The 27,756-nt window shown below is 39.6% G+C and overlaps 1 protein-coding gene across 4 annotated transcripts in view; it reads left to right on the top strand.

Annotated features, from left to right (window-relative positions):
* Nucleotides 1-27,756, top strand: part of TOX (thymocyte selection associated high mobility group box) — a 311,747-nt gene that overhangs the window by 263,528 nt on the left and 20,463 nt on the right. For all 4 annotated transcript variants that reach the window (XM_061438801.1, XM_061438802.1, XM_061438800.1 and 1 more), the window contains 2 exons: nt 4,743-4,973; nt 16,701-16,781. In XM_061438801.1, coding sequence (XP_061294785.1) covers nt 4,743-4,973; nt 16,701-16,781 — 312 coding nt within the window. The remainder of the gene's footprint in view (nt 1-4,742; nt 4,974-16,700; nt 16,782-27,756) is intronic.

Here is a 27,756-nt window from a genome sequence, read left to right as displayed (position 1 = left end):
AAATTAGAACACTTCCTAACACCATACACAAAGATAAACTCAAAATGGATTAAAGACCTAATTGTAAGACCAGAAACTATAAAACTCCTAGAGGAAAACATAGGCAGAACACTTGATGACATAAATCAAAGCGAGACCCTCTATGACCCACCTCCTAGAGTAAGGGAAATAAAAACAAAAGTAAACAAGTGGGACCTGATTAAACTTAAAAGCTTTTGCATAGCAAAGGAAGCTATAAGCAAGGTGAAAAGACAGCCCTCAGAATGGGAGAAAATAATAGCGAATGAAACAACTAACAAAGAATTAATTTCCAAAATACACAAGCAGCTCATACAATTCAATGCTAGAAAAACAAACAACCCAAGCAAAAAGTGGGAACAAGACCTAAACAGACATTTCTCCAAATAAGACATACAGATGGCTAACAAACACATGAAAAGATTCTCAACATTGCTTATTATTAGAGAAATGAAATCAAAACCACAATGAGATATCACCTCACACCAGTCAGAATGGCCATCATCAAAAAGTCTACAAACAATAAATGCTGGAGAAAAGGGAACGCTCTTGCACTGTTGGTGGGAATGTAAATTGACATAGCCACTATGGAAGACCATATGCAGATTCCTTAAAAAACTAGTAATAAAATCACCATATGACCCAGCAATCCCACTCCTAAGCATATACCCCAAGGAAACCAAAATTGAAAAAGACACATGTATCCCATTGTTCATTGCAGCACTATTTACAATAGCTAGAACATAGAAGCAACCTAGATGTCCATTGACAGATGAATGGATAAAGAAGTTGTAGTACCTATACATAATAGAATATTATTCATCCATAAAAAGAAATGCATTTGAGTCAGTTCTGATGAGGTGGATGAACCCAGAACCTATTTTACAGAGTGAGGTGAGTCAGAAAGAGAAAGATGAGTATCGTATTCTAACACACATAGCAGAATCTAGAAAAATAGTATGGAAGAATTAATTTACAGGGCAGCAGTAGAGAAACAGACATAGAGAATAGATTTATGGACATGGGGAGAGGGGAGGAGAGCGTGAGATGTATGGAGAGAGTAACATGGAAACTTACATTGCCATATGTAAAATAGATAGCCAATGGGAATTCTTGTATGGCTCAGGACACTCGGACGGGCTCTGTATCAACCTAGAGGGGTGGGACGGGGAGGGAGATGGAAGGGGATATATGTATACCTATGGCTGACTCATGTTGAGGTTTGACAAAAAACAGCAAAATTCTGTAAAGCAATCATCCTTCAATAAAAAAATAAATTAAAAAAAAGTAAGGAAGCATAAAGATCAGCCGTTCAAACACAATTTTAGACAGTGGAATATGGAAACAATTTAAATTATTCAGGGGAAATCTTTTAATAAAAACATTTGCAGTGAGTCATAGGAAATTTCTCTATGTAACTGACAATCAATTATTTCTACAAAGATTGATATAATCTGCAGTCATGGAGATTTCAGTGTGTCAGATCTGAAATCTTGAAAAGTGAAACTTTTTCCATTAAAATTTATAGGGAGCCCAGGTAAATATTCCATGTGGATAAGCATTTATTTTCATACACTGTGTCCCCATTGTCTACATATTCCAATCCTTGATGAAATATGACCTCCAATGTCATGATCCTTTCACTTTTAGCATTCTTCATTATGGTCTTTCTTAAATCCTTTTTATTTCTCTTCTTGATATTTTATTGTTTTGAATATAGAAATAGTTATGTTTAGAAAATTTGGAAGTTATAAAGCATACAAAGAAGATAAAGATGTCAAATAGCAATGGTTTTTATGCATTCAAAATTCAGAGGAAATGAACTTGACAGTCATCCACCCACAATTGTTACTGGAAACCCTGCATCTTAAGAGATTCCCTAAATAAAAATTCACAGGAGAAGACAGTCTACAGCAAAAAAAAAAAAAAAAGTCAGGTACACTACCAGTTAGTGGCCAGGTAGAGGAGGATGGGCCTAAAAATGATTCTAGAAACAGTGAGGAAGGCAAGGTAGGCATAAAATCCGAAGACTATGATGAGCTTTGGAAGAGACAGGACACTCGCAGTGAGAAATCAAGTCAGGGGAAGACTGAAAAGTCCCCTGGATTTATCTTTATGGTCCTTGGTGACCTTTTTGAGAGCCTAAGTGATGGGAAGGCACCGTGAGTTGCCTGCAGTCAGCATAACCACTTGGAGGAGTCTGACTGTGAAAAGAAGAAAAGCTGTGGCTCTGTGTAGCCTTGGGGCAAAGAGAAGCTTTGCTTGTCTGTTTGTTGCATATCTGAAGTATCAAAAGGCAGTTGGAGGAGTAGAGTTAAGGTGGACTAAAGCCAGTGTCTCCTGCTCCTAGACTCTGTGATGTAATCAGTATAGAGCTAAAGCCTGGACATGAGGGTATTATTTAAAAGTTTCCCAGGTGATTCTAACATTCAACCATTGAGAATGAGCATCGAGGTCGTATTTACCTACGTGTTTAGTTTAGAGCCGTTACCCCAGTTTGCCCAGTATCCGCTCAGTCCAGTCCCAGCATTCTTGTCCTTTGGCTCATTAACCTGAGGACCAGTCATCTCACAGGATCACCTGAAACCCTTCCTGGGGAAGTCACTTTCTAGTGTTGATCTATGTCAGTCTGTCTGCTAGGTTCAGAGCCTCCTGTCCCCAAAGGGTTGTTTATCTACTTCAACTGACAGTTTTGAAACAATAATCTATTCCATGGTTTTTTAACTAAAGACAAAGCCAAAGAATTCGCTTAGTTTTTTTTTTTGTTTGTTTGTTTTTCCTGTCTCTGGTTCTCAGGGCATATCTTTTAAGCCATGACCATATGGCATCACAAATTAGTGTTGAGGTCATTTCTTTCCATTCATTCAGTAAAAAGTTATTACTGTGTCATAATTAACATCTGAATACCATTTTAAAATTTTAACCATATTACATATATATCATCTCAGTAATCACACAATGGCATTGCAACTGATTTGCAGTAGAGGAAATGGAGGCCCAGAAAAATAATGTAGCTTACCAAGATTTCACAGCTAAACAGCTAAACAGAGGACGTGAGTGTGGATCTTCTGATGTTACATCCACCAGCCTCTCAGGAGCTCACACTTCGTATCCAATGGTGGCTGTTATTTCACACAGATTACCTTGCCTGGCAATTTATCTGAATAAGATACATATTGCATGTTTGCCAAGAAGAGAAAAGCAACAGCCATCACAGCAATAGAAGTGATGGTGCAGAACCTCCCTGATAATGGTGACTTCATCAGGGCACAGTGCATGGGAGCCCTTGTGCTGGTGGGAGAGGCAGGTGGAAAGAGGATTCCTCCAGAGACAGCACTACTCAGTACTCATGTAGACTCATGTAATTCTAGAACTAGAAAGAAATTGTAGCCCAGACATCTCATTCTATAGATATTGATAAAGTGACATCACATATTAACTAGTTAGTATCCAAGTTCAAATGCAGATGTCTAAAATACATTGTATTTTTTCCCACTTGCATCAGAATAACAATTTAGATTATCCAGATATTCATACTCAAGGACAATGGGAAGAAATGGAATCTTTCCTTAAACTGAGTGTTAAAGCTGTGCTAGAAATGTCTAGATTTGAGAGTCTAGTTTCCAGAGATGCACTCTCCAATATGGTAACCACTAGCCACATTTAGCTATTTAAATTTAAAGCAATTAAAATTGTATAAAATTTAAAATTTTGTTTCTTATTCCTGCTGGCTGCATTTCATATGCTCATTAGTTATGTGTCGCTAGTGGCAACTATATTGAATAGCACAGATTTTAGAACTTTACCCTCTTAGCAGAAAGTTCTGTTGGACAGCACTGACCTAGGGTCTGGATTATGCCATTCTAAGCCATGAGCATTACTAGGATTTCCCAGCAGCATTCCACAGACCTAAGTGCAACACCAGGAGCCAGTCAACTTTATTCATTGGATATGTTGCCCACTATCATTTAAAAATCATAATTAGGGGCATCCTTGGTGGCTCAGTGATGGAGAGTCTGCCTGCCAATGCAAGAGACACAGGTTCAGTCCCTGGGCCAGGAAGATCCCACGGGCTTCAGAGCAGCTGAACCGGTGGGCCACAACTACTGAGCCCGTGCTCTGGGGCTTGGGAGCCACAACCACTGAGGCTCGCACGCCTAAGAGCCCTTGCTTCCCAACAAGAGAAGCCATCACAGTGAGAAGCCCTCACATCACAACTGGAGGGTGGCCCCCACTCACCACAACTAGAGAAAAGCCCACAGTGGGAAAACCCAGCCCAGTCAAAAAAAAAAAAATCATAATTAGGAACAAAAGGATAAACTCCCCCAAAGAAAGCAGGTTGGATTGTTCATACAGTGGGGTTACTACAGGAGGAATCTCCTGCTGACTATCACAGTGCTGCTCGTCATTCAGTTCCTGCAGGAGAAAAAGGCAAAGCTGAGAGAGTTAAGGTATAATATCTAACAGTACAATAGTATTATAAAGAGAATCAGTAAGATTGTGTTAAAGCTATGTAAATTAGGCTGGAAGAGGATGAATATGAAAATTACATGAAATAAGAAGTTTTACTTGAAAAACAGAAAAAACAAAACCAAGTGGCCCTTAGAAATGTCTGTGTTTGTGTGATGTGTATGGGTGAGTATACCTGGGTAAGTTTCAAGGAAGAGCAATCTGCCCCTAAATTTGTTTAGTTCTTCTATAATTCAGATTTTGTTTTATTTCAGATCAATGGTGGAGAGAAACGACCTGCCTCTGACATGGGGAAAAAACCAAAAACCCCCAAAAAGAAGAAGAAGAAGGACCCTAATGAGCCACAGAAGCCAGTGTCTGCGTATGCGTTATTCTTCCGTGATACTCAGGCTGCCATCAAGGGCCAAAATCCAAATGCTACCTTTGGTGAAGTTTCTAAAATTGTGGCTTCCATGTGGGATGGTTTGGGTGAAGAGCAAAAACAGGTAAGAAAAGATACAAAATGGATGATTCAACATGATTTGAGAAAGTGTGTGCATCCTAAAGAAATGGCTTCTGAGGTCGTTTGGTGTGTGCTGGTGTGTGTGTGTGTGTGTAGTAGCTCCAGTCATGTCCGACTCTTTATGACCCTGCGGACTGTAGCTTGCCAGGCTCCTCTGTCCATGAAATTCTCCAGACAAGAATACTGGAGTCAGTTGCCATTCCGTCCCAGGGATCAAACCTATGTCTCTTATGCCTCCAGCACTGGCAGGAAAGTTCTTTACCACTAGCACCACGTGGGAAGCCTGGTCATTGGGTGAATTCCTCGGATACTAGAGCTAAGGCTGAGAATGTGCCCCACCAGAACCAGACTTCAGGGGACTCTGACATGGTTTTACATTCCTTTATTGCTGTTATAAATAGCATCTTAGTTCCTTTGTTTCAAAGTTTATATGGTGTAGTTACTTTTGGAAGGGCTTCTACATATCCAAGCCAGAATTACCTCATTCCTTAACGCTGCCAATGTGATCCTAAAGACAGAAAAAAAAAAAACCCTAAAAGCATTTGAAAACTGTCCACACCTCTCTTCAGCACTTAGTATTTACTCTTTTGTCATCAAAACTCTCTTTGCTCTTTGCTAAATGAACCTTGAATTTAAGGATCTCTACCCTTAGCCATTCCCTAAAGACTGCTGGAGTATGTTATTCAATCCCTCTTGTACCATATTGCTAGGCTATATTAAATGGGCCCAGATACCTGATTATTTTCTCCTCTTGTGGATTGCCATGGTGTGACTGAGGACCACACTGGTGGGGAGCAGGGGCATGAGACACTTTGTATCTCAGCCACAGTGTAAGTCATCCAGAAGGTCTTAAGGAGGATGGGAATCATGGAAAAGAGTCTTATCCATCTCTTTGCGATTCTGTGGACTGTAGCCCGCCAGGCTCTTCTGTCCATGGAGTTCTCCAGGCAAGAATACTGGTGTGGTTAGCCATTTCCTTCTCCAGAGGATTCCCAACCCAGGGATCAAACCCGGGTCTCCTACATTGCAGGCAAGTTCTCAGGCTGTCTGAGCCACCAGGGAAACCCATGTGTAGACAGAACCCACTTCAACAAAGAAGCAGTATTGATCGCAGATTTCTAGATTTCCAGGACTAGATTGCCATTGTCACCATCTAGAATTTCATTATCATGAAGGAAAAATTAGACAAGCATTATCATTAAAGTGCAGTCACTGGATGTGGATGAAGTGGATGCAGCTTTAGCTACTACAGAATACTGAACTGCATTCATGATGGGTTAGTCTCATATTGGATTCTTAACAGAGACTTTTACCTCTCCTCCTCAGGTCCAGGGAAGTATGTAAGAAAGAGAACATCTCAAACCTGTGTACATCTCTAAGAACCTATATATCGTAGTATCTGTCAGCATCTACAATGTATACTGTGTTTTATATTCTAACAACAGTTTTACATGATTTATTTCATTTGTTCAGCACAGTATTCATAGATGCTGTTTTCTGAATTTCACAGGTTATGAAATGGGGCCAGATAGTTAAATTCAGTCACTTATCCATTCAACAAAAATTTATTGAGTGTTTACTGTGTGCCCCAGGCACTTTTCTAGACACTATGGGGGCGAGCTGAGAATAGACAGAGTCCCATTCGTTGATTGATTTGTCTAGGACTACACACCGTGACTAGAACTTATCATTCAACCTACAGTTCTTTTCTAACCAATTTATAAAAACAATTATAGCTGTAATGGTAAAACCAGCTGCTAACAAAACATTAGCTGAACCTACTTCTCCAGTTCTCTCCAACCCCCCTTTACTGTAAGTCAAAGCTGTCCTGTACAGTCTGAAATCTACACATTATGTCCTTTTCAAGATTGCCAGTCCCAGCAAAGGGCTTCACAGAAAAGCACAGCCCTGCCGTGTGGAGCTCTGCTACAAGAGTCGTCTCTGAGGATGGAAACCGTACCACGGAAATGCTCTCTGTGTGTGAGATTAAAATACCCAACTCACAAATAGATTGGTTGACACTATATTTTGTGATTCCACTGAAAACCTAATGTAGTTTTTTGAGACTTCAGAGCCGGTTTCTATCCTAACTTGGATCAGTTTGCTCTCACACTCCCAAAGCCGAAGTGTGGCTCCCCACTGACGTTGGAGACACACGGTGGAATTCTACGCCGGGTCTTATTCACGGATTGAGAAACTGAGTGCACCTCCACCAGGAACCCCAGCCCACCCCTGTGCTGCTCTACCCTGGCCTGGGCACCAGCACGTACCTCCCTCCCTGCTCAGACAGCCCCTGTGTGTAGTCGTGGATAGGGGCCAGGCTTCAGTGCTATAAACTCTTGCTTTGTGAGAGAGAATTTGCCAGAGGAGACATCCAGAATGTGATTGCCTTCCCTAGAGACTGTGATGGCAACTTGTAATCAGAGGACATTAGTGATCCCTTCTGTGACCTGGCAGCGAGCTGGGGGTGCTGCTCAAAGGCTCACATGCGCTCCTTTGGTTTTATGTCAAGAAATTTCAGTTGCCAGTGCTACCACCGATCTGACTCCTCTTATCTGTTTTTCTAACCCTGGATATCTTTTCCTAATTACTTCCCACATTTACTAGAGGAGCTTAAATGGGGGAGGTCTACACAGCTCTTTCCTAGCCCACGATCAAATCCTTTACATTATCAATTCAAGGTCAGTGCCTGTACCCATGTTTCTAGTGGAAAAGAATAATGTTCTTATGATGAAAACTGGGTAGTTCCTCAAGGCAACAAATATAAAGCTTCAGAATTTCCCCACTAATTCTAATACGGTCTTTTATTTTTATTATAGCAAGAGGGGAACACTGAGATAATATTCCACATTTTTGGTCTGACCAGGTAAGGTCTTTACAGACCCAAAGAATATGAGAGTCACTATTCTCCAGTGTCGTGCTAAAAAGAGAAATGACTCCCATTCTCCCATTCTGCCTTTCAAACTCAGCTCTGAGCCTTTCTAATGGAAGTAGGATCACAATTATGACATAATACTTAAGGCTTTTTAATTGTATTGTGATAACAAAACACTTTCCTCTTTCTCTTTTGTTTCCAATTTAATATGTAACTTGTAATGAGTCTGTCTTTGGGTTCTCTCTTAATAGAAATAGTTGGGGGGTTGAAGAATGTGTTTTATAAATAAAAAAATGAGATTATTTAATAGCTTACCCTATTTGGGGGCTTCCCAGGTGGCCCTAATTGTAGAGAAACCACCTGCCAATGCAGGAGACCTAAGAGATGTGATGTCAATCCCTAGGTTGGGAAGCTCCCCCGGAGGAAATAATGGGAACCCACTTCAGTATTCTTGCCTAGAGAGCCCCGTGGACAGAGGAGCCTGGCTGACCATAGTCCATGGGGTCACAAAGAGTTGGACACAACTGAAGCAACTTAGCATAGCACAGACCCTATTTAACTCACTGAGTATTATAAAGCAATTTCCATAATCAAAGTGCAGTTGTTTAAGAAAATTATTCTAAGATTACTTAGGGAGATATATTAATAGAAATAACTTTTTCTCTTATGGAAAAGTTAGTATTTTAACACTCAAGCACCATTACCAAAACAAGGTACTGGGATCAGTTTGAGTCACTTGAGATAGTTTGTCCCCATGCCTTATGTTCCTTTGACTTGACAGGGGTTCAGCATAGTTTATCCTTTCCTCTTAAAAGATGATCTTGCTTAATAAAGATAGTGAAACCACAGAGTATGTCAAAAAGGGTGGTTTTTGACATATACAGGTGCAAGTCCATCCCAGGGACAAGCAGGGAGAGGGTTCAGTGAGTGAGAGCAGATGCCTCGCTTATGGAAGGGACATACTGCATCAGCTGGGCCTGCTGTGCGCCACGTGGCAGCCCCTCTCTTACAGTTTGCCGGGAATTGCCCGCAAAGCACACATGCCCACCTAGAATGCACGTTTTGGGCATCAAGAGAATTTCAGCAAAATATCCAAAAGTGTTATTATGGTGTTTTACCACCTGTTCTTCCCCTTTATGTTGACTCATGGTGCCAACATAATATCTCTGTTTCAAACTTAATTTAATTGTATTTTACTCTCATTTAATATTCAAATTGGAGAGCACACATACTGCTATGTATTTTTAAAGGAATGTTACTGGAGCCAGTTAGAGGCAGACCATTAAACTTCAAAATTTAGGACAAATGTGCATGTTGCAGAACAGCCCCCACGTGATGCTGCTGGCTTTGTGTAGGCAGCTGGTTCAAGGAGAAGGCTAGGATTTCATGCACCACCATTGTTCAGAAATCCCGTTGTCATAATAGCCCACAATTATGAACAGCTCCAAATATAAACACAAACTGGGGAAAATGGGCAAAATTATTGATGACTTATTAGGGGCTCAGAAAATTACAATATTTAAGGAAAAACAGCTATTAGTGAGATTACAATTGAATGTTTTCTTGCCAGCCAGAGGGAACAGGACTAATGGGGCTGCTGTGTCTGTGTGTGTCACATGCTTCCTCTTTGTGGAGTCTAGGCGGGGCTAAGAAGCCACTGCAGATGGGCAGGTCTTTATTTTCAGAAGCCCTGGAAAGGGAGGAACTATATGTACTTTGATTTCTGTAAAGAATCTCTCAAAGAAGAGAAATCAAAAGGAAGCTAAAAGAAGTGATAAAAATCCTCCAGAAACACAAAACCTCCCTTATGAGTTGTTCCTACCAAAGCCACTAAACAAACTTCACATATCAGCGTCTCCATTTGAATACTTTCGAAGATGGGGCTGAATCTGGAAGGGGAACGGGATTGTGTTTGGGATTCCAACAGAAGGTTTTAAATGCTAACGAATCCTAGGACAGTGGAGAACCTGGTTCAGAGACATAGTAAGTCGTTTCCAAAAGGCACCAGCTAGAGAAAAGGAAATAAAACATAAGTGTGACGGTGATGTTGGTCTTCGCTACTTATCTTTCATTGACTGGAACCTACAGAGAAAGAAAAATAATAATGTAACAAGATCATACCCTTTATATGAGACTCCTTGGAGTTTGAGCAACCCTCAGCATCTTTGTTTATGAAGGTCCAGCTGAATTTCCTATATTTCCCTATTATTCTGAATTCTGTGATTCTGGTCATCAAAGTCAAACCCCACTAAATTAAAGAGTCCGTCCAGCTTTGAAGCAGGAGGGATCCGTCCAACGAGCTATAAAGCATTCTTGGTTCCTTTTTAGCCGCGGAAAGTCAGCTCCTAAGTGGGAAAGGAAAGTCACCTTAAATCAGAACCAGATGTAAATTACTAAATGAACCTTAAGTTCCTAATTGGAGACACAGTTGGGCTGTAATACATTTAGCAAATTACAAACAAAATGTTCTTGTTTACATTACATTAAATGGCTTTAAAGCTTCAGCCAAAGAGCTAAATAAACACGCTGTTAGGCTAAAAATGGAATGGAAGGCCTGTTCAGGGTTTGGTGTATTCAGGAGAAACCACAGCCCACGGTGCCCAGAGAGCATATTTTTGTAAATGCTGCCCTGTCGTGGGAGAAGAGAGCAGGTTTACCTTGAGATCCAGAGCCTAATGAGCAGATATCACTTGCAGGGCAACTGTTTGAATATTGTAACATATGCCTTCTTTCAGGATGCATAATTCATATCCAAGGATATTAGCCATAGCAGTTCAGCTCAATAGCAGCACCTCATTATTTCATCCCTCAGTATTTATTCCTATGTTTGACGCCTCATGAAATTACTGTTAATGTGTTTATATAAGGGCAGGTCTGACACAAGTGGGAAGAATGTAATTTCCTGCTCATTCTTTCCTGCTGCTGTGTCCTCTTCCCCTGGTAGAAGTGGCAAGTGTAAATAGTTAATTTGCTTCAATTATGAGCCTGTCCTGCTAAATTAGAAGCAGCAGGGATATGAAGAGCCAGAATTATACTTACGAGGCAGCTGACAAATCCTCTGAGCCCGCGGAATCAAATCATTTACTCCTCATTGGTGCTCAAATACCCACTACAGAAGTGCTGCCGGGGCCTTCCCCCACACCCGCCCCGTATCTTATGATAAAATTTGGATTTTATGTCAACAATACTTAAGGTTAACTAAAATCCTGTTTTACCATAGCATTCACACACATGTTTATCTTGGCCAGTTCCTTATAAACATAATGCATTTTCTCCAATTTTTTGAATGCTAGGTGTAAAAGATATATAAAACAATTGTTCATTTAAAAACTGTAGAAGGTGAGGCAAGTTTATATTAATATTCATAAAAACTTGAAACAGCAGTTGGAAATATTATATCCAATGGTGAACATATTTTATTTCTAAATCACAGGTATATATACCTATAATTAATTGGTACATAAATGAGGTTGTGGCACACCTTCCTGGGTATAAATACACAGAGCACACATGGAAATACTCCATGCTGATATACAGAGAGCAGACATTTCACTTGAATGGTTCCATGATGTCAGAAGGGAGAGAATTTGAACATAATACTCACTCAAGTCCATTGGGCTTTGTGTATTATTAGTAAACATGTTTCAGGAGGGCAGGTTACCTCTTTGTATACCAAATCCTCTGTCCCCACTGATGCCCACCCTAATTTAAAAGATGCAGTTTGGTGTTCTGCCGTGAGTACCACACCCATGCTGACTCACAGAGAAGAAACCTGAGACCAGGGATTATACACTCTATCACAGGCATTTCCCGAGCACCTGCTATGTGCTGAACTGCCCTGCTAAAAGGGCTGCCCTGTGGCTGGGGGTCTGAATGAGGTAATGCAAGGGAGATCACATGCAACCAGGAGGCGCTGTTGCGTAAACAGAGAGAAATCTCAGATACCAGACCAGTTTGATTAGATATATGTATATATGTGCCTGACACAAAAAATGAACACAATAGAAGCATATTTTAGTACTTTTTTTGGTTTTGTAGCTTCTGTTCCTCACACCATGCAGGCACATAACAGATACTCACTATATTGTTAAATATAATTGAACGACATTACACTTTCTCATCCTCATTTAATAAACTGACAGATGTATTTTGCAGCCGTATTTTCAGATGAAGAGCTTGCTTCTGATCTCTACTATTCCAGAAACAGGTTACCCCATTATTGTGTAGACAATGTGTTTGCATTTGATGGATCCCAAAAAGAATCGATAGCAAAATTTTTGTCATGTTGTATAATGTTTTCAGTTCTCTGAATACCACTTTATAAAGTTCTCTGAGTTCTGGAATGCTTAAGAAAACGCTGAGCAAGTTACACAAATGGAAATTTAACTGCATTTAAGGACTAAGTTCTGTGTAAACACAGATGCACTTGCTCTAACTGTCCTAAATAATAATAGCATTCAAAGATGCTGCAAATGTTAATTTCTCAAGTACTGTATATTACAGGGAAATGAGATTAAATTATTATTTCTTACATAACCATGTTTCTAAGCATTTTCTATAAATATGAAATTATACTGGGGAAAAACTGCATTTGAAGTTAACCAAAAAGAAAAGTGCCTTTAGTTTTGTAGTGTTTAAATAAAATCCAGAATTAGAAGAACTGTGTTTTTTCTTATTATTACTGCAAAGAGTTAAAATAAACTACAACTAGAGATTAACTAAGGACCAGAGCCAAAAAGAAGGAAGGAAGAAGGAATTAAATGGTATTTATAAGATTTTACTTTTCTATATAAGTTAGATGGATTGTTTGGGGAAAGAGCAGAAAGTGAAAAAAGCAAAATGACAGGTTGTATTAGAATGTTTTCTGTTTGAGTGCATCCATAGTCACTGATACTGAACTGCTGATTTTAATTAGAGATTATTTGCTTATAAAAATGTGTATACATGCTGGAATATAGTGCAACTTAAAAAATGATTCATAGAATCACTAGGTTACATGAACAGAATTTGGATTCTCTAGAACTGCCATTTGAGGTCTGTTTTAGTTTAGCCATTATATATGTTTTAACTTAACCACTGAGATGCAATCCTTAGATAGGGTATGGTAGCTTTCTTAGAATAACAAACCACAGCAACTAACTAAGTTAGGACAGGATGAATTCAAAAGTGTTTGGATGAGCTGGGGAAAATGATAAATGATGTATTATGATTTTTAAATCCTCATCTGGCCAACTTTGCACTTTATTTCAAACAGCTGTAGACCATTTGGAAGCCATTTTGTAGTTCAGCTGAGTACTAATATTTACTGTGTGAATCACATTTCTTTAAAATATTTGTCTTTCCCTGAGAGAGAGAGAGACCATTTCTTTCCCAAACTTAACTTTGATGTAAATCAGACCCATCCCCTAGATTAGAAGGTTTGATCATTGCAGTGGACTGCTCATTGCAAATGCAGTCAGCGTCATCTTTGGTTTCTGCAAGTGAAAGGCTTTTCTCCATCCATAAATAGAGCTTTGAAACGTTTTTGTGGGACTTTTTACTGATGATTTTTAATTACCTGTTCTAAAGGAAGAATTTCAGTATGTGGAATTCTTACATGTTTTTTATCATTCTCATATATTTGAGGTCCTTCTTCAGACATCTGCATCAAATACAGGATTCAGAAAGCATCCTTGTGCAATTTTAGAAGGTAGCATCACAAGGACATACAGGGTGAATAATATTTGAGCCATTAGCTAGTTCTCAAAGGTGGAGGTTCTAAATTACTGTAGGGGAAGCCACCTCAGATTTTAATTCTGATCCAGGGCACCCCCCTTTAGACACAATTACAGAAACATACCTCCTGAAATCACCACCCTTTAAATCCTCCCTCTGAAGATCTGCAGCTATTCAGGGAAGAGCAGACCCATCAAGCCGTGTAATGTGACGTGATGAGTTTCCTCTTTCCTAAAGTGGTATTTAGGCACGTGTAGGATGATCCCACATAGCCGGTCATCAATAGCCGATAGGGAGCCATCTGGAGGAAACCGGGTGCTCTGAATGCTACTCAGGAATCCCATAACGACATCGATCTCCCCTAAAACCAGGGGGCATACATCCAGCCTGAAACACATGGAGTTGCCACCTTTCTCCCATGGTTGTTAATACACAAATTTCAGGAAAGTTAACACCTTGTGGGATGTTAACCACTGGGAGCCCCACTGTAGTAACGCTGCTGTTTTTTCTATAGAAACCAAGGGCAAGAAGGATGATAGATGTTACAGTCAGGCCATCTGAACACCGTCTTACCTGTGCTACATAGAAAATGAGGCTTCAGGCAATGCTGTGGACCCACATGTGTAATATTTGCCTTTGGAAGCTAAATGAACCCCAGTTAGCTGCCCAAGGAGGTCACCTAGAGTAACATATGAATAAAGAATGTGATAGAAATGATTCAAGTTTACAAAAGCGTACTACCATCGAAGATATTTTTGTTAAATATTTGCTTCAAAGTCCTGAATAGGATTTCTGTCTGTGTGGGAGAAAAAGCCTCTCGAAACAGTTTTAAGGTATGAAAAGTAAATGTAAACATTGTCAGTTTAAGGTCATTCATAACAAAAAGTATGTCTTGGGGAAGAGATGGGAGGGAGAACTACAAACAGAAATCTGTCTTTGAAGAAAGAAATAAATCAATCAAAAAGCAAGAGAGCTCCATGTTTCTCATTCTGACTGAACCAAAGCATATGATATACATGAATCATACTGTTCAAAGACATTTGCTGGAATTTAGTGTGTGTTTGTTTTCATATATGGGTGTCTAAAAAAGAATCTGAATTTGACTTCCAATAAAATTAGCTCAGTAAATTAAGAATTTTCCTGTAATTGAATTAATTTTCCTGTAATTGATTAATTGACTTCTTACTAAAAAATTTCTTTTAAATTTCTTTAGTTCCATGTATTATAAAGATGACACAATGATTGTGTGATACTATTGTGTGAATTCATAATTGCCTTATTATAGTTGCCTTTATTATAATATACCAAAATGCCAAATATGAAAGACTAGGCTGAAGCGCTCCCTAAGGGAAAACAATGAGCACATTCATTTCATAGGGTCCTTTATAATTCTGTTGACAAGGTTACTCATTTGTTTACTTTAAGTAAAATGTTCTGCTTTAATTAAAATATTTATGAGTAGGTAATATTTCTCACACCTTAAATTTCACAGTCGGGGACCGGCCTCAGCAAACCACCTTCCACATCAGAAACCATAAATTGACTTCTGCTGCCAACTTTGGTAGATATTTGGTCTTTACACATAATTTATATTTAATACTTTGACTAATTCTAAAGCCACTTTTCACGCTGGCCTGTGTCTGGTTTTGAGCTCAGCATTACAAAGTAGTAGCCAAGCCTCATTCCTTGCTGTAAAATTCAAGATGTGGGAAATTTAAAATAGTCGTATCGATGAAAATGCATCCAATTGTGAAAATATTTTGTTCTTTTGGGCTGGTTTCTAAAGATTGACAAAAACAGGCTCAAAGCCTTGAAAGAATTACCTTAATGGTAGCAGACAAGGTGTGTTCACTTTGCTTCTCTTTCATTTTCGACTCTAATAACTTTTTTTCTGTTAGCTTAGCGATGTGACCTTTAGCCTACCAGCAAGTTGTTTTTCAGTACTTTTGCTCAATTTAGGATGATTTTACTTGTATTTGCAAGATGATTTCCTCTGAAAAATGAAAGCTGCTGTAAATTGAAACTCAATTCAGAACACTTTTACCTTTTCACATTGAGGCATCCACACATCCATACCATCCACTGTGTTTTTTTGTGTTTTCTGGAAAGGGCATGACCAGAGCAGGCTGCGCGTCACGGCACACATGCAGTCCGCGGCCACTCAGGCTCCCCAGCCCACTCCCAAATGGGACTTCAACTGCCATCACTGATTGCTGAGTCTTTTTTTTTTTTTTTTTTTAATTTTATTTTTAAACTTTACAATATTGTATTGGTTTTGCCAAATATCGAAATGAATCCACCACAGATATACATGTGTTCCCCATCCTGAACCCTCCTCCCTCCTCCCTCCCCATACCCTCCCTCTGGGTCATCCCAGTGCACCAGCCCCAAGCATCCAGTATCGTGCATCGAACCTGGACTGGCGTGAGTCTTTGAAAATAGAACTTCAAGGCACAAAACTTTAAAATAGTGATGAACCTGCAAATTCCATAACTGTTTGTGTGATTAGCATGTTGAACTTTATTGATCATCTTTGAATTCTGTCCTTGGTTTTGTATTTAGCAAGGAGATACACGTCAGGATTTGAGTGCACTGTAGCATTATCTGCCCCTTATATAAGTACGAATGGCTTCTTTACTCACATGTGATTCCCTGAGAACTTGCAGCCATAGTATCTTTCACAGATTCTTTACCAGATGAGCTACGAGGGAAGTTCTATATATGTCAGGATTTGAGTGCACTATAACATTATCTGCCCCTTATATAAGTATGAATGGCTTCTTTACTCACATGTGGTTCCCTGGGAACCTCCGTCCATAGTATCTTTCCAAACCAACTGCCTCCACTCTCAGACTAACCCAGATATATCTCTTCATATGCTTTATGCAAAATGGGAAAATTTACTATTGTTAATCTTTTTATTATCTAATCTCTTGCTATACTTCTTAAAAACTTGTTTCAGTAAGAAAACACTATCTATGGGGAGATACGTATTATTGTATCATGTCTGTGTGTGTGTGTGTGTGTGTGTGTGAACACACATAATTGTCATTCTGCATTGCACTTCTCTGGAAACAAAAGCAGATGCGCTTTCTAATTTAAGACTCTCTGTTGTTGCAGGTCTATAAAAAGAAAACAGAGGCTGCGAAGAAGGAGTACCTGAAGCAACTAGCAGCATACAGAGCCAGCCTGGTGTCCAAGGTAACATGCAACCGTGTGGTCTTGGGATGGGTTATGGCCATCTCGTCTCAGACCATGATGGTCATTTGAAAGCACAAAAGATTACTTCAGCATTTCTGCACAGTCTCCTTTGCTGAAAAAGTAAATCCTAAGCAAAGCTGTATGTTATAGAAATATTTGTTCGTACCTAGAGGACCAGAACAACATCCCTTGGGCCTTTGGTGTAATGTTGCCTGCCTGTGGATTACTTCTTTTGTGGGTTAGTTGCAACACGTTCTTAATCCTGAGCCAACTCTGTTTCACCACATTCCACTCTTTAAATTTCTTCCCTCCCAGCACCCCGACCCCATCCCATTGGTCTTTGCTGAGGAGATGGCAACTGTCTTTAATTGTAGCCTCATTACAACATCATTAGGATGTATGCCTGCCAAAATAAGCAAGCAGATGCGGGGAAGATGCATCATTTCATTTGAAAATGAAAGCACCCCTTAAAAATATTTTATGCTTTGGAATATCTCAAACATGAGGCCTTGCTGTAATAAAAACTCAGGAGTTAACTCTGTTTGGTATTGGGTTATTAAATCTATATTTCCCTGTATAGATTTCTCGAGGAGTAGTCTCAGAGGCTACTGAGGCTGAGGCTGTGAAGACTGGACACTGTGTCATCCTGAGTCCAGATGTGGCTGGTATTTGGCTCAGCATTGGGTGAGGCTCTGGACTTTAGTCCATTCACCCACGAAAAATGCTTTCTTTTATCCACAAATACCCACTCCCCTTCCAACAACTCTAAAGTAATTATGTAAGTTAGTTTTCCTTGGGGAATATGCATACTGAATATATGATGTGCAGAAGAAAAAGGACCACAAAAACAAATGCATAAGAAATTTCATCTCCGTTGGTCTCACACAACCTGTTCCACTTCTAAAGTATGACATTGTGGGAAAACTGAATATTTATTATTTAACCTTAAAATTCCTACCTTATTTGTATTACCTCACTATGGATCTTACACTTCCTAATTTTTCTAAATCCTTTCAAAGCTATTTGTATTTTCTGCTGATACCATTACAAATTTCTATATAATTAAATAATTCATAGCATGTATGTAAAGTTAGAGCAGAAAAACAAGGTGCAAAATACTATTTGTTGTTGTTCAGTTGCTCAGTTGTGTCTGGCTCTTTATGACCCCCTTGAACTGTAGCACACCAGGCCTCCTGTCCTTCATTATCTCCCAAAGTTTGCTCAAACTCATGCCCATTGAGTCACTGATGCTATCTAATCATCCATTGTCCCCTTCTCCTCTTGCCCTCAGTCTTCCCCATCATTAGGGTCTTTTCCAGCGAGTCAGCTCTTTGCATCAGGTGGCCAAAGTATTGGAGCTTCAGCTTCAACATCAGTCCTTCTAATGAATATTTAGGATTTGATTGGCCCAATACTACTAGGTTGGTATAAAAGTAATTGCAGTTTTGGACCATGAATTTTAAATTATTATAACTAGGCTCAAACACATCTGTGTTAATCAAAATATTAACCATTACCATCAACACATTTTTGCCAAAGAGAAATAAGTTTGTTTATTCCTGTAGCATAAAAGTGCGTGTTTCAGGATTCAAAAAACTCTTGGAATGCATTTTCCGCCTCCTGCTGGTTGTGGAAGTTGTTTTCCTGACAAAAAGTTGTTGAGATGCCTGAAGAAATGGTAGTCATGAGAACTCAGGGGAATAAGGCGGATGAGGCAAAACGTCATAGCCCAATTCGTTCACTGTTGAAGCATTGGTTGTGGGATGTGCAGTCGGGCATTGTCGTAGAGAAGAATTGGGTCCATTCTGTTAACCTGCTGCAGATGTTGCCATTTTCAGTGCGTCTCATTGATTTGCTGAGCATACTTCTCAGATGTAATGATTGTGTCAGGATTCAGAAAGTTATAGCGGATGAGACTGGCAACAGACCACCAAACAGTGACCATAACCTTCTTTGGGTGAAAGTTTGACTTTGGGAAGTGCTTTGGAGCATCTTCTCTGTCCAGCACTGAGTTGGTCATCACCAGCTGTCATATAAAATCCACTTTTTATTGCACATCACAATCCAATGAAGAAACTGTTCATTGTTTTTGCATAGAATACAAGAAGATTTCACTTTAAAATGATTTTTTTGCCTTGTGGTCAGCTCATGAAGCACCCACTTATTGAGCTTTTTTACCTGTCCAGTTTGTTTCAAATGCCAAATGACGATACCATGGTCGACATTGAGTTCTTTGGCAACTTCTCGTGTAGTTGTAACAGGATCAGCTTCGATGATCCTCTCAACTGCTTGTTGTCAACTTCTAGTGGCAGGCCACTATGGTGTTCATCTTTAAGACCCTCCCCTCCTTTGCAAAACTTCTTGAACCACCACTGCACTGTATGTTAATTAGCAGTTCCTGGGTAAAATTCGTTGTTGATGTTGCTAGTTGTCTCCACTGTTTTACGATCCATTTTGAACTCGAATTTAAAAAAACACTCAAATTTGCTTTTTGTCTAACATCATTTCTATAATCTAGAATAAATATAAAATAAACAGAAAGTAATAACTCATTAGCAAAAAAACATAAAGTGAGAAATGTGCATTAAAATAATGTGTAACATAACCACATTTACTTAAGAATGTATTCCAGTATCAAATGGCAAATTTCAAAACCTCAGTTACTTTTGCACCAGCCTAATAAATCCATCCAAAAATTGGGTTATATAGTCACTTGGTATCATGCAGATTAATATACCCAAGATGTAAGTTCAGTTCAGTCACTCAGTTGTGTCTGACTCTGCGACCCCATGAACCGCAGCATGCCAGGCCTCCCTGTCCATCACCAACTCCCAGAGTTTACCCAAACTCATGTCCATTGAGTCGGTGATGCCATCCAACCATCTCATCCTCTGTCGTCCCCTTCTCCTCCTACCCTCAATCTTTCTCAGCATCAGGGTCTTTTCAAATGAGTCAGCTCTTCGCATTAGGTGGCCAAAGTATTGGAGTTTCAGCTTCAACATCAGTTCTTCCAATGAACACCCAGGACTGATCTCCTTTAGGATAGACTGGTTGGATCTCCCTGCTGTCCAAGGGACTCTCAGGAGTCATCTCCAACACCACAGTTCAAAAGCATCAATTCTTCAGCGCTCAGCTTTCTTTATAGTCCAGCTCTCACATCCATACACGACTCCTGGAAAAACCATAGCTTTGACTAGAACTTTGTTGACAAAGTAATGTCTCTGCTTTTGAATATGCTATCTAGGTTGGTCATAACTTTCCTTCCAAGGAGCAAGCATCTTTTAATTTCATGGCAGCAATCACCATCTGCAGTGATTTTGGAGCCCAGAAAAATAAATACAGCCACTGTTTCCCCATTTATTTCCCAGGAAGTGATGGGACCGGATGCCATGATCTTCGTTTTCTGAATGTTGAGCTTTAAGCCAACTTTTTGACTCTCCTCTTTCACTTTCATCAAGAGATTGTTTGGTTCTTTTTTGCTTTCTGCCATGAGGGTGGTGTCATCTGCATATCTGAGGTTATGGATATTTCTCCCAGCAATCTTGATTCCAGCTTGTGCTTCTTCCAGCCAGCGTTTCTCATGATGTACTCTGCATATAAGTTAAATAAGCAGGGTGACAATATACAGCCTTGACGTACTCCTTTTCCTATTTGGAACCAGTCCGTTGTTCCATGTCCAGTTCTAACTATTGCTTCCTGACCTGCATTACAGGTTTCTCAAGAGGCAGATCAGGTGGTCTGGTATTCCCATCTCTTTCAGAATTTTCCACAGTTTATTGAGATCCACATAGTCAAAGGCTTTGGCATAGTCAATAAAGCAGAAATAGATGTTTTTCTGGAACTCTCTTGCTTTTTTGATGATCCAGCGGATGTTGGCAATTTGATCTCTGGTTTCTCTGCCTTTTCTAAAACCAGCTTGAACATCTGGAAGTTCATGGTTCACCAATGAAGCCTGGCTTGGAGAATTTTGAGCATTACTTTACTAGCATGTGAGATGAGTGCAATTGTGCAATAGTTTGAGCATTCTTTGGCATTGCCTTTCTTACATAAGGGGGCGTGTGAATTCTTGTTTCATCCAAGGTAAGTTTCTTCTTGAGCATTTTAAAGAGAAGTTTTAGTCAGGACATTTTACATACAAGAAAATCAATACATAAAGTCTTGGTCCCAATACAAAACACTCTAGTTAATATTATGCAGATTGCCAGAATGCTATAGTACTGACTAAGCCTTTACTTTCAAAATAAGAGTTCTCAGATTTGCTCTTAGCTGCAACTTTTCTTACTATTCATTCTCGGAGTTGCAACCCTCAGTACGTGGCAATTTGAATAAATGCTGTGAACTGCCATTTCCACATTTAAAAAACCAAGCACTTTCTTTACAGCTTACTCTGACGTTTTTCTTCTCTTTGGCAGCAGGAATTTTGCTGGAGCTGGTGAATGTCTATTTGTGTACAACTATCTATTGTATCAATATGTATACAAATTGAAGAAAAGTTATAAACACCTTCTCCAGGTTAGAAAAATGGCCGTCTGGTGTTGGATATGAATGGGCTATTTGCAGTATAACCTTGCATGCACTCACAGAAAATTTACCGGCCTATCCACTGATTGCATTGCAGAAGCTTATGTAAAAACCTATTGCTTTTCCATTTAAAATTATCACAAGGAAAATAACAGCCATTCATATTTACATATATATTTTCCTATTTTTTAATAAGTTATAAATTTTTTCTCTATTTTGAAAGAGCTAAGATCCACATGCGCAGTCATAAAATGCTACATGATAATAACAGCTACAATTCCAAGTAACTACAGTGTGCCAGCCAAGCTCTGTCTTTCCCATTCACTCATTCATGCGATCATTTGGTAAATTTCCTTGGGCACATAGTCTGTGCCAAGCATTGGGCCAGGCTTAGACGACACCTGGACACAGGAAAATGGGCAGGTGCATCCCGCACACTTAGCTTTCTTTTGTTCAAGGAGATCACTAGTGAAAATACAAGTTCATAAATGACCGAGATCTTTGTGAATCAAAGCCTACTGGGAAATAAAGGAAGGCATCTACCAGAATGGTCTACTGAGCCCTCTGCACATGTGACACTGGAGCTGAGACAAGGGACGACAGGAGCTCACAAGACACAGAGGGCCCAGGACAGCTGGTCAGTGCAGCACAGGCAGGCTCGAGGGTCAAAAATACCTCCTCAGACTAAGGAAGTCGGTGAGGCTGGAGCTGAGTAAACAGGGGAGGGTGGTGTGAGATGAAGCTTGGCTGGGAAGATGGTTAGTGGCCAAGTCACACAGGCCCTGCAGGTCAGTGAAAGGAGCTGACTTTCATACTCTGTACAAAGGGACCCCACTGAGTGAGTTCCAGTAGGGGATGGCTTGATTGGATTTATACTTTAAAAGATAACGTGGCATCCCTTCTATGTGGAATCTAAAAAGAAATGAGCTTACAAAACAGAAAGAGACTCATAGACTTAGAGAATGAATTTATAGTTGCCAGGGGAAGGATAGAGGGAAGGAATAGTTAGAGAGTTTGGGATCAATATGTATACAATGCTACATTTAAAATGTATAGCCAGCAAGGGCCTACGGCACAGGGAGCTCTACTCAATGTCATGTGGCAGCCTGGATGGGAGGGAAGTTTGGGGGAGAGTGAATACATGTATATGTGTGGCTGAATCCCTTTGCTGTCCACCTGAAACAATCACATCATTGTTACCCAGCTATATACCCTAATACAAAATAAAAAGTTAAAGGAAAAAAAAAAAGATAATTTATGTGAATGACTTCCCTCACCTCCCATATCTTATTCCTCAAAGTAGGCCTGATTATTAACATTTCACAAAAGAGGAAAAGTATCACATAGGTAGCAATTGCCCGAGCCCAGCACTTGACCTGCCTCCATCAGTCCTCATGCTGGGCCATTCTGTTCCCAGGTCCTAACTGTGCACCTCACCTGCTTCCCTGAAACATGCCCTGCCCAACAAGTCAGGTGTAATACCTACATTCTCTCTTCTCAGCTCACGTAAAGCACAGTCTATGTACAATATTGTGTTAGCTTCAGGTGTATAGCAAAGTGATTCAATTATGTATATTTCTCAGATTATTTTCTATTATAGGTTATTATTGTTCAATCACTCAATTGTGTCTGACTCTCTGAGACCCCCCCATGGACTGTAGCCTACCAGAATCCTCTGTCCATGTGATTCTCCAGGCAAAAAGCCTGGAGTGGGTTGCCATTTCCTTCTCCAGGAGATCTGCCCACCCCAGGGATTGAACCCACGTCTCCTGCATTGGCAGGCAGATTCTTTACCACTGAGCCACCAGGGAAACCCATTATAGGTTATTGCAAGATATTAAATATAGTTCCACTTTATATAGTAAATCCCTGCTGCTTATCTATTTAATGTATAGTAGTTTGTATCTATCATTCTCAGACTTGTAATTTATACCCTTAACCCCCACTCCCTTTCCCCTTTCCCCAAAGTTTGTTTGCTATGTTTGTGAGTCTATTTGTTTTGTATATAGAACCATTTCATTTTTTTTAGATTCCACTTATAAGTGATATCATACAATATTTGTCTTTTTCTGACATATTTCACTTAGTATGATACTCTCTAGGTCCATCCATGTTACTGCAAATGGCAATCTTTCATTCTTTTTGTAGCTGAGTACTATTCCATTTATATATATGTGTGTGTGTGTGTGTGTGTGTGTGTGTGTGTGATATATATGTAATGGAATACAAATCTTCTTAAACCACTTATCTGTTAATGGGCTTTTGGATTGTTTCCATGTCTTGGCTTTTGCAAATAATGCTGCTGTGAACACTGGGGTATGTGTATCTTTTTTATTAGAGTTTTCATCTTTTCCAAATATATGCCCAGGAGTGGGATTGCTAGATCGTATGGTGGTTCTATTTTTAGTTTTTAAGAAACTTTCACATTGTTTCCCATAGTGACTGCACCAATTTACATTCCCACCAACAGGTCAGGAGGATTCCCTTCTCTCCACACCCTCTCCAGAATTTATTATCTGTAGACTTTTTGATGATGGCCATTCTGACTTATGTGAGATGATACTTCATTGTGGTTTTAATTTGCATCTCTATAATAATTAGCCATGTTGAGCATCTTTTCATGTGCCTGTTGGCCATCTGTATGTCTTCTTTGTTTGTTTTTTATTTTAATTTATTTATTTTAGTTGGAGGCTAATTACTTTACAATATTATAGTAGTTTTTGCCATACATTGATATGAATCAGCCGTGGGTTTACATGTGTTCCCTATCCTGAACCCGCCTCCCACCTTCCTCCCCATCCCATCCCTCAGGGTCATCCCAGTGCACCAGCCCTGAGCACCCTGTCTCATGCATCGAACCTAGATGATCTGTTTCATATATGATAATATACATGTTTCAATGCTATTCTCTCAGATCATCCCTCCCTTGACTTCTCCCACAGAGTCCAAAAGACTGTTCTATACATCTGTGTCTCTTTTGCTATCTCGCATACAGGGTTAACATTACCATCTTTCTAAATTCCATATATATGTGTTAGTATACTGTATTGGTGTTTTTCTTTCTGGCTTACTTCACTCTGTATAATAGGCTCCAGTTTCATCCACTTCATTAGAACTGATTCAAATGTATTCTTTTTAATGGCTGAATAATATTCCAATGTGTATATGTACCACAGCTTTCTTATCCATTTGTCTGCTGATGGACATCTAGGTTGCTTCCATGTCCTGGCTATTATAAACAGTGCTGCAGTGAACATTGGGGTACATGTGTCTCTTTCAATTCTGGTTTCCTCGGTGTGTATGCCCAGCAGTGGTATTGCTGGGTCATATGGCAGTTCTATTTCCAGTTTTTAAGGAATCTCCACACTGTTCTCCATAGTGGCTGTACTAGTTTTCATTCCCACCAACAGTGTCAGAGCGTTCCTTTTTCTCCACACCCTCTCCAGCATTTATTGTTTGTAGATTTTTGGATAGCAGGCATTCTGAGTGGTGTGACATGGTACCTCATTGTGGTTTTGATTTGCATTTCTGTAATAATGACTGGAGAATGCCAGGGACGGGGGAGCCTGGTGGGCTTCCGTCTATGGGGTCGCACAGAGTCAGACACGACTGAAGCGACTTAGCAGCAGCAGCAGCAATAATGACTGATGTTGAGCATCTTTTCATGTGTTTGTTAGCCATCTGTATATCTTCTTTGGAGAAATGTCTGTTTGGTTCTTTGGCCCATTTTTTGATTGGGTTATTTATTTTTCTGGAATTGAGCTTCAGGAGTTGCTTGTAAAAAAAAAAAAAAGGAGTTGCTTGTATATTTTTGAGATTATTTCTTTGTCAGTTACTTCATTTTCTATTATTTTTTCCCATTCTGAAGGCTGTCTTTTCACTTTGCTTATAGTTTCCTTCATTGTGCAAAGGCTTTTAAGTTTAATTAGGTCCCATTTGTTTATTTTTGCTTTTATTTCCATTACTCTGGGAGGTGGGTCATAGAGGATCCTGCTGTGGTTTATGTTGGAGAGTGTTTTGCCTATGTTTTCCTCTAGGAGTTTTATAGTTTCTGGTCTTACGTTTAGATCTGTAATCCATTTTGCATTTATTTTTGTGTATGGCATTAAAAAGTGTTCTAGTTTCATTCTTTTACAAGTGGTTGACCAGTTTTCCCAGCAGCACTTGTTAAAGAGATTGTCTTTTCTCCATTGTATATTCTTGCCTCCTTTTTTCAAAGATAAGGTTTCCATAGGTGTGTGGATTTATCTCTGGGCTTTCTATTTTGTTCCAATGGTCTATATTTCTGTCTTTGTGCCAGTACCATACTGTCTTGATGACTGTACCTTTGTAGTAGAGCCTGAAGTCAGGCAGGTTGATTCCTCCTGTTCCACTCTTCTTTCTCAAGATTGCTTTGGCTATTTGAGGTTTTTTGTATTTCCATACAAATTGTGAAATTATTTATTCTAGTTCTGTGAAAATTACCGTTGGTAGCTTGATAGGGATTGCATTGAATCTATAGATTGCTTTGGATAGTATACTCATTTTCACTATATTGATTCTTCCAATCCGTGAACATGGTATATTTCTCCATCTATTTGTGTCCTCTTTGATTTCTTTCATCGGTATTTTGTATGTCTTCTTTAGAGAAATATCTATTTAGATTTTTGCCCATTTTTTGATTGGATTGTTTGGGTTTTTGATATTGAGTTGTATGAGCTGTTTGTTTATTTTGGACATTAACCCCTTTTCAGTTTCATCATTTGCAAATATTTCCTCCCATTCTATAGATTGTCTTTTTGTTTTTGGTGGTTTCCTATGGTCCCTTTGTCAGTGAAATACTGTATTAGCCAAAACTCAGTGTCCATTTTCCTAAAATGTTGAGGCAAATTTGATTTCAGTTCAGTTCAGTCACTCAGTTGTGTCCAACTCTTTGCGACCCGATGGACTGCAGCATGCCAGGCCTCCCATTGACTTGGTGGTGCCATGCAACCATCTCATCCTCTGTCATCCCCTTCTCCTCCTGCCTTCAATCTTTCCCAGCATCGGGGTCTTTTCAAATGATGAAGACCATCCCCAAGAAAAAGAAATGCAAAAAAGCAAAATGGTTGTCTGAGGAGACCTTACAAATAGCTGTGAAAAGAAGAGAAGCAAAAGACAAAGGAGAAAAGGAAAGATATACCCATTTGAATGCAGAGTTTCAAAGAATAGCAAGGAGAGATAAGAAAGCCTTCCTTAGTGATCAGTGCAAAGAAATAGAGGAAAACAATAGAATAGGAAAGACTAGAGATCTCTTAAAAATATTAGAGATACCAAGGGAACTTTTCATGCAAAGATGGGCACAATAAAGGACAGAAATGGTATGGACCTAACAGAAGCAGAAGATATTAAGAAGAGGTGGCAAAAATACACAGAAGAGCTATACAAAAAAAGATCTTCACAATTCAGATAATCACAATGGTGTGATCACTCACCTAGAGCCAGACATCCTGGAAGGCAAAGTCAAGTGGGCCTTAGGAAGCATCACTATGAACAAAGCTAGTGGAGGTGATGGATTTCCAGGTGAGCTATTTCAAATCCTAGAAGATGATGCTGTGAAAGTGCTGCAGTAAATACGCCAGCAAATTTGGAAAACTCAGCAGTGACCATAGGACTGGAAAAGGTCAGTTTTCATTCCAATCCCAAAGAAAGGCAATGCCAAAGAATACTCAAATTTGATTTACCCCTCCTTGATTTACTCATGCACATTTTGGTAGCAATGTTCTATGCAGTGCATTTGTTTCATCCAGTTTGGCTTTGCATTCCTGGGCCAGCAGCTCTTGCCCTCGCTAATGTGCAGCAGCATCAGGTCAGCTACTTCTCAGTGCTCTCACTCCAGGCCCTACTCTGCACACAAGCCAGGGATGCATGACACCTGCCCCACATCAGGCACAGGGCTTGGTGGTGAGAGCCCAGCGATGAGCACAACAGATCAAAGTAAAGTATTCCATAATACTTGAGAGGCTTGAAACTATACTCACTAAAATTAGCTGCTTCTCACAGAACATAATCAAAAAATAGAAACAGCCAGTGAACATTGGCTCCACCCATGAGACTGAGTCACAGGATTAACAATGTTCCTCTCCTCTCAATTACATTTTTACTTAAATGAATTATATACCATCTAACCCAGCATACTAGTTAATATGACATCAGACCTGGACAAAAATTGAAGTTAACCCACAAGAAAAAAAAAAAAAGAACTCAGTTGTAGTAGCATATTCTGACCTTCATACTTGAAAATGACAATACAGACACACTGCCAGCTGGACACCAAATTTTCTTCAGGAACAAAGATACAAATGGCACCTTGCTATCAAGTAGATACTATGTGACACATGCTGTGCTCGGTATTTTACATATATTTCTATTCATCATCACAATAACCCTACAAAGTAAGATTTAGCCCCGTTTTCTGCACAGTCTCTAGGCAGAC

This window comes from Bos javanicus, chromosome 14 (assembly GCF_032452875.1).
Source record: "Bos javanicus breed banteng chromosome 14, ARS-OSU_banteng_1.0, whole genome shotgun sequence".
Taxonomy (NCBI): domain Eukaryota; kingdom Metazoa; phylum Chordata; class Mammalia; order Artiodactyla; family Bovidae; genus Bos; species Bos javanicus.
The sequence above is the reverse complement of the archived record's forward strand: the minus strand, read 5'-3'. Positions and strand labels throughout refer to the sequence as shown.